At 48.6% G+C, this 15,633-nt stretch overlaps 1 protein-coding gene across 1 annotated transcript; it reads left to right on the forward strand.

The window, feature by feature from the left end:
* On the forward strand, window positions 9,936-11,477 carry NEUROG2 (neurogenin 2). The gene is made up of 2 exons (XM_018049934.1): window positions 9,936-10,242; window positions 10,614-11,477. Exon 2 carries the CDS (start codon window positions 10,615-10,617, stop codon window positions 11,425-11,427), a length of 813 nt encoding a protein of 270 aa, XP_017905423.1. The 5' UTR covers window positions 9,936-10,242; window position 10,614; the 3' UTR covers window positions 11,428-11,477.

Below are 15,633 nucleotides of genomic sequence, written 5' to 3' on the forward strand. Positions count from 1 at the left end.
ACTTTGAGACATTGGTAAAAAATCTTTCTTTAGAAATTCATCAAGTCCCTGGGATCTCATCTCTCTGGGAAAATTAGACGTGATTTGCCCAGAATAGAGAAAATAATAGCATTGAGAAGCTTTTCTTTCTCTGTGAAACCCCGGGAACTCTGAGTTAACAAAAATTAAATTTTGAGAGAGCAGTATGGAAATACATACATTACCATATGTAAAACAGATTGGAGAAGGAAATGGCAACCCACTCCAGTACTCTTGCCTGGAGAATCCCATGGATGGAGGAGCCTGATAGCCAGTGGGAATTTACCGAGTGACACAGGGGGCTCAACCCAAGTGCGTCTTGATGGCCTAGGATGACCTAGGCTACGATGGGATGGAGATAGGAGGGAGGCTTAAGGAGGGGACATACGTATACCTGTAGCTGATTTATGATGTAAGGCAGAAATCAGCACAATATTGTAAAGTAATTACCTTCCCCCCAAAATTGTTTTTTTAATTAGCACTGAATGTTTCTCTTCCATACAACATTTCCATCATAGTTCAAGAACAAGTTTTAAATGTTTCTGAAAAAAAAAAAAAAAAACCCACGTTACAATATCCTGTGTTTGTGCTCAGTCCTGTCCTACTCTTGGTGACCTGATGGACTGCAGCTTGCCAGGTTCCTCTGTCCATGGAATTTTCCAGGCAAGAATACTGGAGGGGTTGCCATTTCCTGCTCTGGGGGATCTTCCTGACCTGGGGATCAAACTTGAATCTTTGCATCTCTTGCACTTGGCAGGCAGATTCTTTACCAGGGAAGCCTTTTCCAGGATTCTTTACCTGGGCAGCCCTACAATATCCCATGTTAACCCAAAGGGTCCAACTTCTAGGGCCTTAACTGTAACTGTGAGCTATATCATATGATATAGCTCACAGTTAACTATGATATAACTTAACTATGATATAACTTAACACTTAACTATGATATAACTCCCCCTACTTCAGACATCTCTGATCTGAAATTTACTCCCAATCTTTAATAATAAGAGTAGAAAAGACAGAGGCACTTTGCACAAGGCCAGTGTTGTTGTTGTTTTTTAATAACAATTTCTGATTATAAATGTTCCAAAATTTGCTCAGGAAACACAAAGAGAGAACATTTGAATTACCAATAACAAAAAGATAGCCACTATGAATACTTTTCTGTCCAGGATGTATGTGTTTGTATTTCCCTACAATCATTCAGAGATACATATCATATGTATTAGGGTCACACTAAGCGTTATATAGAAATTAAAAAAAATTAAACATCCAGTCTTCCCTGGGGCTCAGTGGTAAAGAATCTGTCTGCCAATGCAGGAGACATGGGTTCGATCCCTGGTCCAGGAAGATCCCACGTGCTGCAGAGTAACTAAGCCTGTAAGCCGCAACTATTGGGCCTCTGCGCTAGAGCCCTGGAGCCCCAACTACCAAGCCCTGCCACCTAGAGTCCACACTCAGCAACAAGAAAAGCCACGGCCAGGAGAAGTCCTGGCACCACATCTAGAGAGTAGCCCCAGCCCGCAGCCCCAAGACAAAAGCCTGCACAGCAAGGAGGATTCAGCACAGCCAAAAAATTAAATAAATAAAACTTAAAAACTAAATATCAATCAAAAATATGATCTTAAACTCTGCATGACATTTTGGTATTGTGGCAGTATTGTATTTATTATGAGTCAATCTCTACTCTTGGCAGATGTGGACAACTCAAAAGATTCACAGGTACACTTGGCAAAGTACAATTTTGCCTGACAAAGTTAAGGACAAGCAAACAGAAGCAGGAATGCGATGAAGCAGAGGAGAAATGGGAATTTGGGTGTCTGGATCCAGGGGATGAGGCCTAAGGCGACGGCACTTGGTGCCTCTCGCAATCCCCCAACATTTTACACACCCGACATCTAGCTAAAATGGGCACTGAACATCAATTCGGAAGAGAATAAAAAATACCAGGGGAGTGACAAGCAGTCTGGAGAATGAATCTCGAAATGGCTGTAGGTGGGAGGAGAAATACTGATTCGTATAGATACAGTATTTTCCCAGCAAGCGCATAAGAGGTCCTTTTACTAGTCTGGAGTCCAGGGCTTTCCCCCAAAGTACTGAGTCTTGGCCTCACTTCTAGCTGCTAAGTAGCTAAATCCTCACAACGAAAGTCTTGGGACCCAGGCCTGCTCGTCTCAAACTTGGCAGCCATCAGAACTACCGGGGGAGGTGTCTTACGCGTCTGTTTATTTCGACTCGCAGAAGCACACCGTCGACAATTTTGAGCCTGAAGGTTAGAAGTGGCCGAGCCTACGCGCCCGTAACCGGAGCCACAGGTGAAGGCCCCAGAGCGCATCCCAGGAGGAATGCGAAACGTCGCCCAGCCCCACGCGGTGAAGGCTCCTCCGCGGACCCCGCCAGAGGGCACCAGGACCTCGCCGAGCGCGCAGCGGCCCCGCACCTGCGGCCAGACCTGCAGACGTTCAGGTGCCACCCCGCAGGCCGCCTTGGGGCGTAGGGGGCTCCGCCTCCAAACCCAGCCGCTTTCCGGCTCCCTCGGCCAGCGCCCGAGCCTGAGATCCTGTTTTGTGTTTTGTTTTAAAAGCCTTCCCCGCCCCGGTACTGCTTGAAGGCGTAAATGAGAGAGGGTGGGAGGGGTGAGGGGGGAAATGGAGAAAAGAGGCGCGGGAGGACTGAATGCCTTCTTTAAATTACTGCTGACACCTCGGTTCCAGGCCCCTAAAATCTCAATCAACAATCCATTAGAACTCAACAGGAGTAAAACGAAATCCTCGTTTAAGTGTATTTATCCGATCTCCTTTCTCTCTTTCAAATGCTAAATCCATTTCAGCATATGCCCCCTTCTTTCTCTAGCCTTTCTCTCAAGACTGGCAGCCCATACCACTCTTGTAAATATGAAAGATGCTAATCATATGACATATCACGTCTCCGTCGGAGCCGGAATAAAGCCTTCAGATTTGGGATCATTGCCTCCAGACAACAGCTTCATCAGCCGGAAAGTTGGTTTTTTTCTCCTTTCCTTCAACTCTCAATCCCTTCTTTGTCTGGAGTAAAATGCAGCCGACTCGAGCCACCCAGGCCATATGGTTCACTCTGTATTTTCTTAGTTGAATTCTGAATTGTTTCTGTGACTTGCGAAAGTTTTTTTGGAAGTGCGTATAAAGACATAGAAGAGCTACTTGTGCAGGGAGCGCTACCGGGCGCGCCGCGGCCGCCCCCTCCCGGCCTGGAGCCCGGGCGGTTGGCTGCGCGGAAAGTGATGCCGGCCTCTGCACGGAGGCGCGGCTAAGACCCGCCGGTCGCAGCTGCCGGTTCGTTTGCTATGCGGACTCCGCGCCTCGCCGAGGGAATGAAATTTGGGGGGTAAAGAAAAGATGAATTAATCAGGTGCTAGGGTCGACCCCAAATGGTTTGTGTCCTAAAGCATCCTTTTGGATCCATGAAAATAAAACGTAGCCTGGCTCTCTTCCGACGCTGTATTACATTACAGTCTTATTGTCTACCTAACACGGTTTTCTGACATGTGTTAACTTTTTCATTTTTTTGTCTACCGATTTGAATGTAAGCTCTATGCGGGTAGGAATGGTGTCTATTTTGTGCAGGCGTTGTTCCCAGGGCTTGGTGCAGTGCTTGGCACACACTGGTTGCCAGTGTATGTATAAGGGAGGGATGACTGAATGAGTGCCTTAAGGTAGAAAGATGATATTGTCCAAAGGAACAAATTAAAGAACTTTCTCTGCTTAGGATTCGAATTTATTCATCCCAATCTGACCCTTTTAATTTATATCATCAACAAACAATAATTTCCAGAAGAGAATTCAGTGTTTGGGGAGGCTACGTTTTTCCTTAGTGGGGAGAGGAGAGGGAAAATCAGCTTTCAGATCTTTTTTCCATTGCTTTGAATGAGTTTTGTGTTTTTCAGGTTTGGGACTGTCCCCGCGAGAGAGCAGGCTGCCAAATTTCCTTTCTCTCTGCCTAACTCCTTACACAAACCCCAAAGAGTTCTTTCACCAAATCATTAAATTCTACAGAGGTGGTCAAGCTCGCACTGCTTTTCATGAAACGGAGAAAGAAAAGGGTCCTTGAAGTTTAGAAGATGCCCAAGGAAAACTCCTTGAATGACATCAAAAGAATGAGTTTCCATAGCTGTTGAAGCACGAGGGCCATGTATCCGCACAAAGAGGGACCGGGGCACCGGGACGGGCTCACAGCTCTGTCCCAGGACAATTGGGTCACTGAAATAGGGAATTAATTACCATTGGAGAGTGGGCAGCCCATTCACCACTGGCTGAGTTTTATTAAACGCCAATATAAATAACAAAACAACTCTTGTGGCTGCACTATTCCTACACGCCAAAGGAAGGATTATGCCGGGGATTAACATCTTAAAGTCTATGAGACTTTCTGACTCAAGGCTCGGAGCTGGTAATCGTGTTTGTCTCCTGGTTCAGCGATTAGTGCTCTCTTTCTTGCACTTTCCCCTGGATAGCCAATGTCCCTTTTTGCAGGCACAGAGGGGTGAGGGGGGCTTCTCTCCCTAGTGGGCCCCCAGCCCCCCATTCAAGCGCCGGCTGTTCTTTTCCCCTTACCTGAGGAAAACAATCAGAAAGCTGGCGGAGACTGGTCAAATCTCCTACAGCGACTTCTTTCCTTCGTGGGAAAGAAGAGGAGTGCTCGGGCAGCGGGTCGCCTACCGAGTGCAGAGAAGCCTGCCGGGTGCTGCCTCTCCGGAGCTGGTGGGAAGAGGGTAGAGAGGGCGCAAAAGGAAGGGAGCCTTTCAGCACCTGCCGGGTGGGTTTCAACACCATCAAGAAGACCCCCGTGCGTCAAGCTGGATTCTCTGAATGGTTGGCTTGGGGCGCCAAAGCACATTATACGGGTTTAGGGCAAGGGAATAAGGGTCCCGAGAGAGGGGGGTTATGACCTCCTCTGCCTTGCACCTCCTCTTGTAGATTCTCCTGGCCGATCCCCAAATGCAGAAGGGGGTGGGGCTGGCGCACTGAAGCTGCCGCGCACCATCCTAGCTCCGACCTCTGCAGGACTAGAGTGACAAACCCTCCCCCACAGGACCCGAGGGAGAGATCCAGGATGAGACAGAATTCCGCACAGGGGTCCAGTAAGAAGTCGGGGAGGGAGGGGGTGATGAGTTTACACTGTTATTGTTCTTGACCTCCTTGCCTCCACAGAAGGGGACCCCCAAAAAATCCGAGCCCACTCTGCCTCCCAGCGCTTCACCATCTGCTCATCACTAGTAATGAACTTTGGCATGGCGAAGAGCCCTCCGCCGGGAAGGGCGGGGGGATACAGAGGGGGCTAATCATTTCCACTCGGTCTTCAACCACTCTGGAAACCGGAGTGTTTCTTGTCCCCAGCAATTTTCTTTCCATCTTTCCGCCTTTCGGAGAGCTAACAGGGTGGATTAGGATTTAGGCTACAAAGCCATGCTTGACAGACGCATCATGTAGTCCTTTTTAGCAGAGCAGAGCCCCTCCCTTTCCTTGCAGGCAGGATAGTTGGTTTACTGTGAACTGGGGGACGGGCTGGCTGGGGAGGCAACTTTTGCTCTTTCTGGGAAAAGGACCTATCTTCACACCCATCCCTCCCTCCCGCCATTCACCTGCAGCAGCGAAAGTATGGTGGGGTGACCATTTGTCCTCTTTGGCCACTTGTGAGGTCGAAGTGTGGATGGGATGTGTGGATAGGCCCCACAGCAACACCTACCCTAAACTTTAGGGCTCTTGGGTCGTCTCAAAGTTCAAGCTTCTTAAAAACAACAAAGCCTTTCTAAAGGTCTCCACCCCCCTCGCTGCTCCCCTTACTTCACTTTTCTCTCCCTACACATTCTCGGGCCTCCTTTCTTTTTAAGGCTTGGGGATGAGTTTAAATCACTGGGCTCCCATTTCTTGATAACTGCCTGCTTTGAGCTTTTGTTCTCTTAAAGTAGGGATTGCACACAGAAAGAGGGGCTGAAGATGAACAGTTTGACCCTTTAGGACAGTTCACGCAATGGACAGGAGCGGCCCTCGGTCACCAAATTCACTGACGCTATTCACGCGCTCCCCTCCCCCTTCGCATAACATTTCAGCCTCGTTTCATCTGGACAATCTTTTAGACCACACAAGTGCCTCTTGAATTTATTTAAGTTAAAAGAGTGCTAGAAGGGTCCAGTTAAGGATATCTGGCACTAGCCGCGTCTTTGGAAATCTGAGTACAAATCGAAATTGCTTTCTTTCAGCAAAACCAAGCAAAATGTGGAACAAATAAAATTTTGCGACTGAGTGTGAATGGCTGGCTTCTGAACTGCACTTGTGTGTTAATAGTTCTTGATGTTCTTTTCTTTTAAAAAACAGTACTCTTCATAGTAGGAAATATTTCCGGATATATTATGAACAGTGATGCTTTTCTTGAAGGCTACAAATCAAAAACAGAACCAAAATTCTTAAAATTCCAAGATAATGTTATTGTTTAGTCACTCAGTCGTGTCCAACTCTTTGCAGCCCCATGGACTGTAGCCCATCAGACTCCTCTGTCCATGGGATTTCTCAGGCAAGAATACTGGAGTGAGCTGCCATTTTCTTTGCCAGGGAATCTTGCCACCCCAGGGATTGAACCCAGGTCTCCTGCATTTCAGGCAGACTTTTTTTTAACTACTGAGCCACCAGGGAAACTGGAAGATAATATAGAGGGTGATTAAAAAAAAAAAAGTGTACTTTTGCACAGTAATCTAACACAAAGCACTCACTGCATATAGCCAACAAATTCCTTACTTTAAAAATAGTTACATAAACTCCATGATAGCTTTATGGCTACATAGATTAGAGATTGATTTCTGTCATTTGAATATGTACACAAGCTTATGTTTCTTTGCATACTTTTTCCTTTTGGAAAGAATCTCCTTTCCTGGAAATTTCCAGAATCAGAAATGTGTGATTTACCCTAATAATATTTTACTATTACTAAATATCTGCACAGGATACTCTTAAATATTCATTATTAACTTCTTACAGACAGTATAGAAAGTTTGGGTTTTGACAAAGAAAAGCATGTACCCTTTCAGTGCATCATAAAAACATAAAATCTTGGAAGAACATAAAAACTGAGGGATCAGACACCCAAACAGTCTTAAAAATCATCTAAAGAAATCCATTTACTGCTAGTTTCACTAAAACCAGCTTGATCTTGGTGTTTGTTTAGAGTTATACAAAATTCATCAGGTTTTCATTTAAGCCTCCACTTAATTGGATTCTGATTCTGTTTTCCCCCTAATATATTTTATCATCAAATCAACCCAGCACTTCCTAGCCAGACCAAAAATTTTAAGACCTATCTAAAGAAGTATGTTTCTACTGATACTAAAGTAAACTTTCCTTTGTTTCTATTACATTAACCTATCGGCTTGTCTTTCTTTGCAGGCCACTCCTGCCATGATGTGTAGGTATGTAAAAGCTGACACTCCATAATATCTCCCATCATTCCAGTATTTGTTTTTAGCAGCTGTTGATCATTTCCTCAGAATCTAGCTTTCTCATTCTATTTCTTTCAAAATTAATACAAAAATCCTTCATCTGCTCCCATGTGTTCCTTCATTTTTGACTAGACAAGACAGTAGAGAGTTTTCTTTTAGGGGGACTGTAAAGAATATTTACTTATTTGGCCTCAGTGATCATATCCTATAAAATAATGCTAATGTGTGCATCAACCATGGTAAGCACTTTTGGTATCTTTCACTACTGATGCATCTTTTTCTTGAACAAACTCTTTTACGAAGTTCTTATTCTGCGGGTTCATGATACATAGAGAGACACCCAAAGAAGGGTGAGACAGGCAGATGCTGTGTTCTGAAGAGACTAAACATTTCCCCTCTTTCTTGTTTAATGTCTGCACTTCTACCGTGTGAAATTAAGCTGTTCTAAAAGAACTGAGGAGGATGCTAGGGAAATAATGCTATTATGTTTAGGGAATTTGTTTTTAAAGTGGGGGTTGGGGGAAGAGATTCAAAACACAAGTATCAACCAGCAAGGTGAAAATTGTGGCAATTATTTCAAGACAAAGAAGCCTGAGGTTGGATAGCTGCAGCGGGTAGCAGTCCCTTTCATGAGATTCTAATTTTCATTTTCTTTACTTTATGGCTTCCGAGCCTGCTCATTATCTCCCTGAAGGAAACATTAAACAAATTAAAACCCTGCCCGAACACTTTCATCGACCCTTTCTCTGAAATACAGCTTGTTTCCCGATTCCTACAATCCAAATGAGACCGAGACCACAGACAACATTCTTTTTCTCTCACCACTTCTCAAATCTTAACATTCCTATTGAGCCTTGCTGAAACTTAATCTGCAAAAGAAACTCCTCTGCAATCTACTGGAGTCCAGAGCCATTCCGCTCCCCATGCACCATCTAACACTCGGCCCAGCACACACTTCTGGGTACTGTGGTTCTAAGAAGTCAGCCACTTCGACAAGAGGGTGGGCGTGAGGAAGAGGAGGGGGGAGGAGGAGGAGGAGGGAGGGGAGGGAGGGAGGGATAGCTGTTGAGCAATTCAGAACAAGTTCCCTCCGAGGTCCAGTAGCCCTCCAGCTCTTTTTTCCTATTGAAAAGCCGGGAGAATCGGGAGGACGGGCCCCATGTCCCTACAACGCCCCCCAGCGCGGAGCAGAGGTCATGCAAATGTCAACGCAGCCCATTCGCCCGGCCGAGCTACAAGTTGGCCGCTCCTCCCGCTGCCACCTATGCAGGAAGCCCTTTGCGGTCCCGCCCCACCATAAACAGGGGTTAGTCCGAACGCCCGCCACCCTTCCCCGAAAACCAAAAACCTGTATGGTGCTGTGTGTCACACGTAAAATGAGGAGGCCCCTTTTAGCTCTAATAAGTCAATGTTTTTAGTTTCACTTCCTCTAAAAGTCCATCAGCTGCTCCTCTGCTCGATCTCCCTGTCAGGAGACGCCTCTATGAATCCTCCAACATCCTCTCTCTTCACCCTTCCACGTCAGTCTTTCTGGAACCTAACCATGCTTGCCCGCCAAGTGACCACAGCTCGCCATCCATACCCTATGCCTCCTTTAACCAAACGAAAGCGTTTTGAAATACTTTACTGTCTGAGACCGTTCCTAAGAAGCTTTGCCAAGAGACGTCCGGCTGCAGCAGAGGGCTTACTGCTTTTCCTGGGATTCTGACCCCTATTAACTAATTTCTAGGATCCCGACGTCCGGGAGCTCAGGGGCCAGACAGCGCAGGATGCCTTGCGGTGCGTGCGCGTGCGCGTCGGGACGGGGGTGGGGTGCGGCCGCGAGGACTGGGACCCGGGCGGTCGCCTTGGTCTCCCCACCCGCCCCCAGCGCCCCGGCCCCTAATGAGCCGCTGAAAGGGAGCGGGCTCCTGTGCGCGTGGCTCGCAGGCCTCCCGGAGTCCGGGGCGCCCTGATTGGCCAGCTGCGCCTCGCGACCTCCATTCATTAATAAATTAGCGGCACGCTCCAGCCGAGCGCGAGCCACCAATCACAATGGGCAGCGACGGCGACAACAGCCGCAGCTTGAGCCGATGCCGCCGCTCCAGCAGTCCGACCGCAGCCTCGAGCTCCAACGGGAGCTTTAGAACCGTGTTATGCTGATTAGATAAAGGGGGGAAAGAGGCGGGGGGCGATGGAAAGAGGAGGATGGATGGATGGCAGGGCCACGGGAGGGGGGGAAGTGGGTGAAGAAAGAAAGAAATGAATGATGATAATGCGATGAAAAGAGTAAGCCGGGTAGGGAAAAGCGGGGGAGAAGGGGGGCCAGCACAGGGGAGGGGAGGAGAAAGCTGCGGCTGAGGGCTGGGGGTGGGTGGGGGGAAGGTGGGGGCCCCGGGGGCAGATCTGATTGTTTTCTTGGTGGTATATAAGGGGTTTTAAGGAGAGTCGTGTGCCAGACACGCAGCCACTGAACCACAAGCAGCTTCGCTTTAACTGGAGTGCCTGGGAGTCGCGTGCCAGGAGCCGCGCGTCCAGGGACTGACTGACAAGACAGACACGCACCACCACCACAACACACGAGACCCGGGCGGGTCGCCGAGGCCGCCGGGGCTCTTGGCAAAGTCGCCGGTCAGAGAGGTCCCCCGCGGAGCCGCGCCGCAGCAGCGCCAGGCCCGGTGCCTCCAAGCCGGCAGAAGGAGCAGCGCTGAGCTCCCGGCTGCGCGGAGAATCGCAGCACGCGCCAAAGAGCGACGCCGAGGCACGTTTAGAGAGAGAACCAAGTAAGTACCCGCGCTGCGGCTTCCAGCTTAGGGGAGTTTCCCGCACGGCGTCCCACCGCATCCGAACGCCCTTCGCTCGCTACCAATCTTTTGTCGCGGGGTCGCAGTCCCTTCCCGGGAGAGAAGCTAGCTGTCAGGGCGTGTCAGAGTTCGGAACCCAGTTGGCTGGCGACAGGGTCACAACAAGGGGCGCCCGCGAGCTGGGAGAACACAGGCAGGGTTTCCTCCCCAATTTACTTTCCTCCTTGGCGCGATTCCGAGCGGGTCTTCTCGGGCGCGCAGCAATAAGTCCCGATAACACTGACAGCTTACCTCTGCTGCTATATGCACACCCCATTTGGTTCCTTCTCCCTCTCTGCTCTCTTCTACAGGATGTTCGTCAAATCCGAGACCTTGGAGTTAAAGGAGGAGGAGGACGTGCTGGTGCTGCTTGGCTCGGCCTCCCCCGCCTCGGCGGCTCTGACCCCTGTATCTTCCAGCGCTGACGAGGAGGAAGAGGAGGAGCTGGGCGCGGCGGGCGGAGCGCGTCGGCAGCTTGGGGCAGAGGCCGGGCCCGCGGCGCTGGGCGGCTCGCCGGGAGGAGCCGAGGGCTGCCGGCCGGCGCGGCTGCTGGGTGTGGTGCACGAGTGCAAGCGGCGCCCTCCGAGGGCCAGGGCTGTTTCTCGCGGCGCCAAGACGGCCGAGACCGTGCAGCGCATCAAGAAGACCCGTAGACTGAAGGCCAACAACCGCGAGCGCAACCGCATGCACAATCTCAACGCGGCGCTGGACGCGCTGCGCGAGGTGCTCCCCACATTCCCAGAGGACGCCAAGCTCACCAAGATCGAGACCCTGCGTTTCGCTCACAACTACATATGGGCGCTCACCGAGACCCTGCGCCTGGCTGACCACTGTGGGGGCGGCGGCCTGCCCGGGGCGCTCTTCTCGGAGGCAGTCATGCTGAGCCCGGGAGGCACTAGCGCCGCCTTGAGCAACAGCGCAGACAGCCCTTCGCCCGCCTCCACGTGGAGCTGCACAAACAGCCCCGCGGAGTCTTCCTCGGCGTCCTCCAACTCCACCTCCCCCTACAGCTGCACTTTATCTCCCGCCAGCCCTGACGGTTCAGACATGGACTATTGGCAGCCCCCACCTCCAGACAAGCACCGCTACGCACCTCACCTCCCCATAGTCAGGGACTGTATCTAGAACTGCCATCTCTGCTACCCACGCCAGGCCTTAGTGGGTACCCTTTCCTGCCCCCGATCAAGCCCTCCACCCACCCCCCTCCTGCCCCCCGCTTTCCATGCCCGGGAAACCGTCTCACTACTCAGAGCATGTGTAGCCGTTCTGATTACTCGGTTATTTGTTGCCTTCCGTGGCTAAGGGCTTCCTTAGTTCAGCCGGGCTCTCTAATTTATTGGTGTGATGGAGCTTATTGTCAAAGAGGATTGTAGAGTTTGGGGCGGGGAGGGGGGAGGCACTTAAGGTAAAAAGATGCTGGGAAGAGATAAAGGTGACACGTCTAAAGAGTTTGTAGGGCGGACTGACGTTCCTGCCCTCTCAGTGCGATTCATGTGAATCTCCCAGGGGGAACGCAACCGGTTCCTGTGATCTCTTCACCTTTGCTTCTACATAGAGATGTTAATGTCGAGTAGAAAGAAATGTGTTTTAGCATCTGAATGATTTTACCGGTAATAATATTATCCACAGATTTGCAATGGCTGGCATCTGCCTTATTCCCAGTGCTGCCTGCAGGCTGTGGGAATTTCACCTGTCAAACCAAACTTTCTCTCTCTGATGTGCACTTTGTTCTGTTTCCCAGATTCGTCACAATGCCTATTGTCCCGCTCTTCTCTTTCCTTTTTCTTCTCCATTTTGCCATCTGTCTCTTATGATTTATAAGGGGGAAAAAGTTGTTTTGTTAGAGGGCCAGGTTAGAAGTCATTGTATAATTTGTAGGCTTTGTAATGATTGAATGCAAGCGTGGAAATTTAGGCTGAACTCTCTATCAAAAGGAAAAATGTGGAGGAAAACGGAAAAATCAGGAGGGAGGATTGCTTCATGAATTATTTATCTCGACCTTTTAGGGGAGAAGAAACTCCCCCGTTCTTTCAAGAGATTAAAAATAAATCAACAGACTGAAAACCTAAGCAGACACGGAGCATTATCAGGATCAGCCACACACGTGTTTCCTTCTATTTATTATAAAGAAAAATTTCATGGGAAAAGTATGTATTTTTTGTATATTCTACAGAGTTTATTCTAGTATGTATTTACGTCTTGAAAGAACAAGAAAATTGTTCTTGTAATTAAACTATAAATAAAGTATCTAATTTTCATAATTTTTGTGTTTCATTACTACTTTCCTGTTTAGGTGGCTTTTAGAAGAATACGTTGCACTTTTTTCTTAACTCCCTGTATCAAATCGAGTAGAGTACTTGTTTGTTTTTGTTTTGTCAATGTTTGTGTGTAGATTTCATTGACACATAAGGTCTAAGCAATCACAGGAAGCTGAATTATATTCAAGACACTAACACTGATATAAAAGTTAACTTTCCATACAAATAAAAGCTTGGTTTTTAAGAAATCAATTTCTGAGCAAACAAGATTAGTTAAAAAAAAGTTTTGGTTTGGGGAATTTAAATTATAATTAAGTAATGATGAGCACCAAAGTTCAGAAACTTTTCTTTTAAAAAATAGTGGAGTTGAACTATCTTGACAGAGTGTGTAGAAATTTGGTTCTTACACTTCACTTCTTTGAGCTTCAGTTATCGTCTGTAAACAAAAGGGACTGGACAGTGATCTCTAACATTGTGACATAACTGAGAGTTTATGAATTCATTATTGGAAGCTGATTTCATGTTAGCCAATTCAGTCTTTGTTAAAGCAGTTTACATAGTCAAAACATCTTCAGAGAGAAAGCAAAAATGGTTTCCTAATCACCAGGATACATAACTCTGTAACTTGCAGCTCAGTCTCCAAAGCAGAAATCAATGCTCTTTGACTGGACTTGGGTCAAAGATGATCAAGTGAAGGCTGACCACTTTAGAGGAGGGTGGCCAAGACTTCACAAGCCAAAAAAAAAAAAAAAAAAAAAAAATCATGCCAGCAAAGAAATGTTGGTTGTTCATAGTTCCCCCACCCTCATGAATTTCATATCTGCTTCCGGTTTAAACAAATCCTCCACTACTCTGCATAAACCAAAGATCATTCTAAAATGTCCTAACTACTCTTCCTCTCTGTTCATGTAGAAATATTGTGTTTAATAACTGAATAGCTATTTTTAATAAAAGGAAGAACCAATCCAGGATTTGTTTGGTTTTCATCTCTGGATATAAGGGAGACTTGTTGGAAAACTCCTTCTAGTTTAAAGATTTTATTATTCGTAACCACTCTTGATTATCTAATAAGGAGAAAGAGATAGTTCTCCTACACTTTTATGTTTCTAGTGTTTAAAAAGCCAAGCAATTATAGTATGTGAATTCTAAAACATCACAGTTTTAATGCCTAAACACTGTTCTTTTAGTGATGATGATGGTTGTGAGAAGAGACTTCTTTTGGAAACTTGCCAAGAAACAGGTTCCTGATGCAGGTCTGGGGAGGCAACTCTTCAGGTGCAGGCACTCAGGAAAACTCAACTGGAGGGGGAAGGGGGGATGGGAATCCTATAACTAGGTGGTGACCCTAATGGCTTATTTGGAGAGTCATGGATTGAGAGAGGGTTCAATTGATTTGGTTTGATTAATGGTAATACAGCTAATGACTTGACCTGCGACCCAGTTGAATCTAGCAGTCTCCTCTGCACAGCTACTCCAGGGCCAGAGTCTCGTTCAGCCAGAGTTTGCAGGTCCTCTTACACATGAGAAGCACCTCATATATGGTAGGAATTCCGTCTACCACCTGTGATCTACACTCAGGCTTTTCCTTCTCTATCTACAACACACCTTATTTTACACTGCTGCTGTCACTTAGTTGCTTCAGTCGTGTCCGACTCTGTGCGACCCCATGGACTGTCCCCCACCAGGCTCCTCCATCTATGCGATTCTCCAAGGAAGAGTGCTGGAGTGGGTTGCCATTCCCTTCTCCAGGGGATCTTCCCAACCCAGGGATCGAACCCGGGTCTCCTGCATTGCAGGAGGATTCTTTACCACTGAGCCACCAGGGAAGCCCTATGTTACACTAAATAGGTGCAATTATTCTTTATGGCATCTGATCACTTTTAGCGATTAAGAACGTTCTTTCTGCCTCACTTTGCACTAGGAGTTTTCCTTCCCAACCCACCGCAAGCTCCACAGCCTGTGGGTTGAGGCCCAGCCGTCCTCTTCTCTCCCCTGTAAGAATGAGAATTACAGGTCTCAGCTTCAGCAGAAGGGAATACAGTCGCTCCTCGATTTAATCCATTCCTTCCTCCCCCACTGTGCCTGCCCTGTGACCAGCTTCGTTTGTCTGCACCAAGTAGGTTCCTGGGCAAGCTAAGCCAAGCCATTCTATTTCTGGAGCCCTCTGCTGAGAGCCGCTACAAGCAAGACCACGCAAATGTTCTGACGAAGTCCCACACCGCTACAGTTGCCAGATCTTCCCAGCGCCAGCGGCGCGCAGCGGCGGCGCGTTTACCTAAGCGCGGAGAAGTGTGAAGGTTGGTCCTGCCCCGGGTGGATCGTCGCTTTGGCGCCGTCAGGCTTCAGGCATTGATTGTATTTACTTGTTCTGAAGTGCCCAGGACTTAAGATTGGTTTTCCTTCACCAGATTTAAAATACATTCATCTGTGGGCGAACAAGGAGGAAAAGAAGAAACAGAGGTCCGCCAGGCGAAGCGGGAGCCAGAGGAGTACCCGGGCGCCCCTGGGCAGGAGCCGGGTGGGCGCCGTTTCAGGAAGAGAGCCCCGAGGGCCCAGTGGAGGTGAGGGCGTCGGAAGGCCCCGGACGGCCTTGGCCGGGAAGCAGCAAGGGTCCCGTTACCCGCAGAGGATATCTAGGCCCAAGGCCCGCTTCTGCCGCGCCCACCCTCCGGTCTGGGTCGCCTGGGCTCCCGGCTGCTGCAAGGTCGGGTTTGCTGGAGAGACTGGAAGTTGAGGTTCGCTGCCGCCCACCGCGTGCGCCCCCTGCACCGCACAGCCTTGGGCCTGTTGTGACTTCTGGGCATCGACACCTGGAACCCGTTAAAAGCGCCTCCTCCTCACGTCCGGCCTCGGTCTTTCCCCACCCTCAGGCTCTCTGGGCCCAGGCGAGCTTTGAATGTATTAATTAAATAAAGCAGGCAGCCCTTGAATCGCGCCAATGCAGGGCGCTCCCGGGAGCGTGAAAGTCCTGGCCTCCGAATCCGCCAAAGAAAATGTGTGAAAAGAGAATTAGTGAAATTAGGTTAGACCAATAAAACGTGAGGGCGCCAGCATCCCCCCCTTCCCTCTCCCC

Source organism: Capra hircus, chromosome 6 (genome assembly GCF_001704415.2).
Source record: "Capra hircus breed San Clemente chromosome 6, ASM170441v1, whole genome shotgun sequence".
Lineage (NCBI taxonomy): Eukaryota > Metazoa > Chordata > Mammalia > Artiodactyla > Bovidae > Capra > Capra hircus.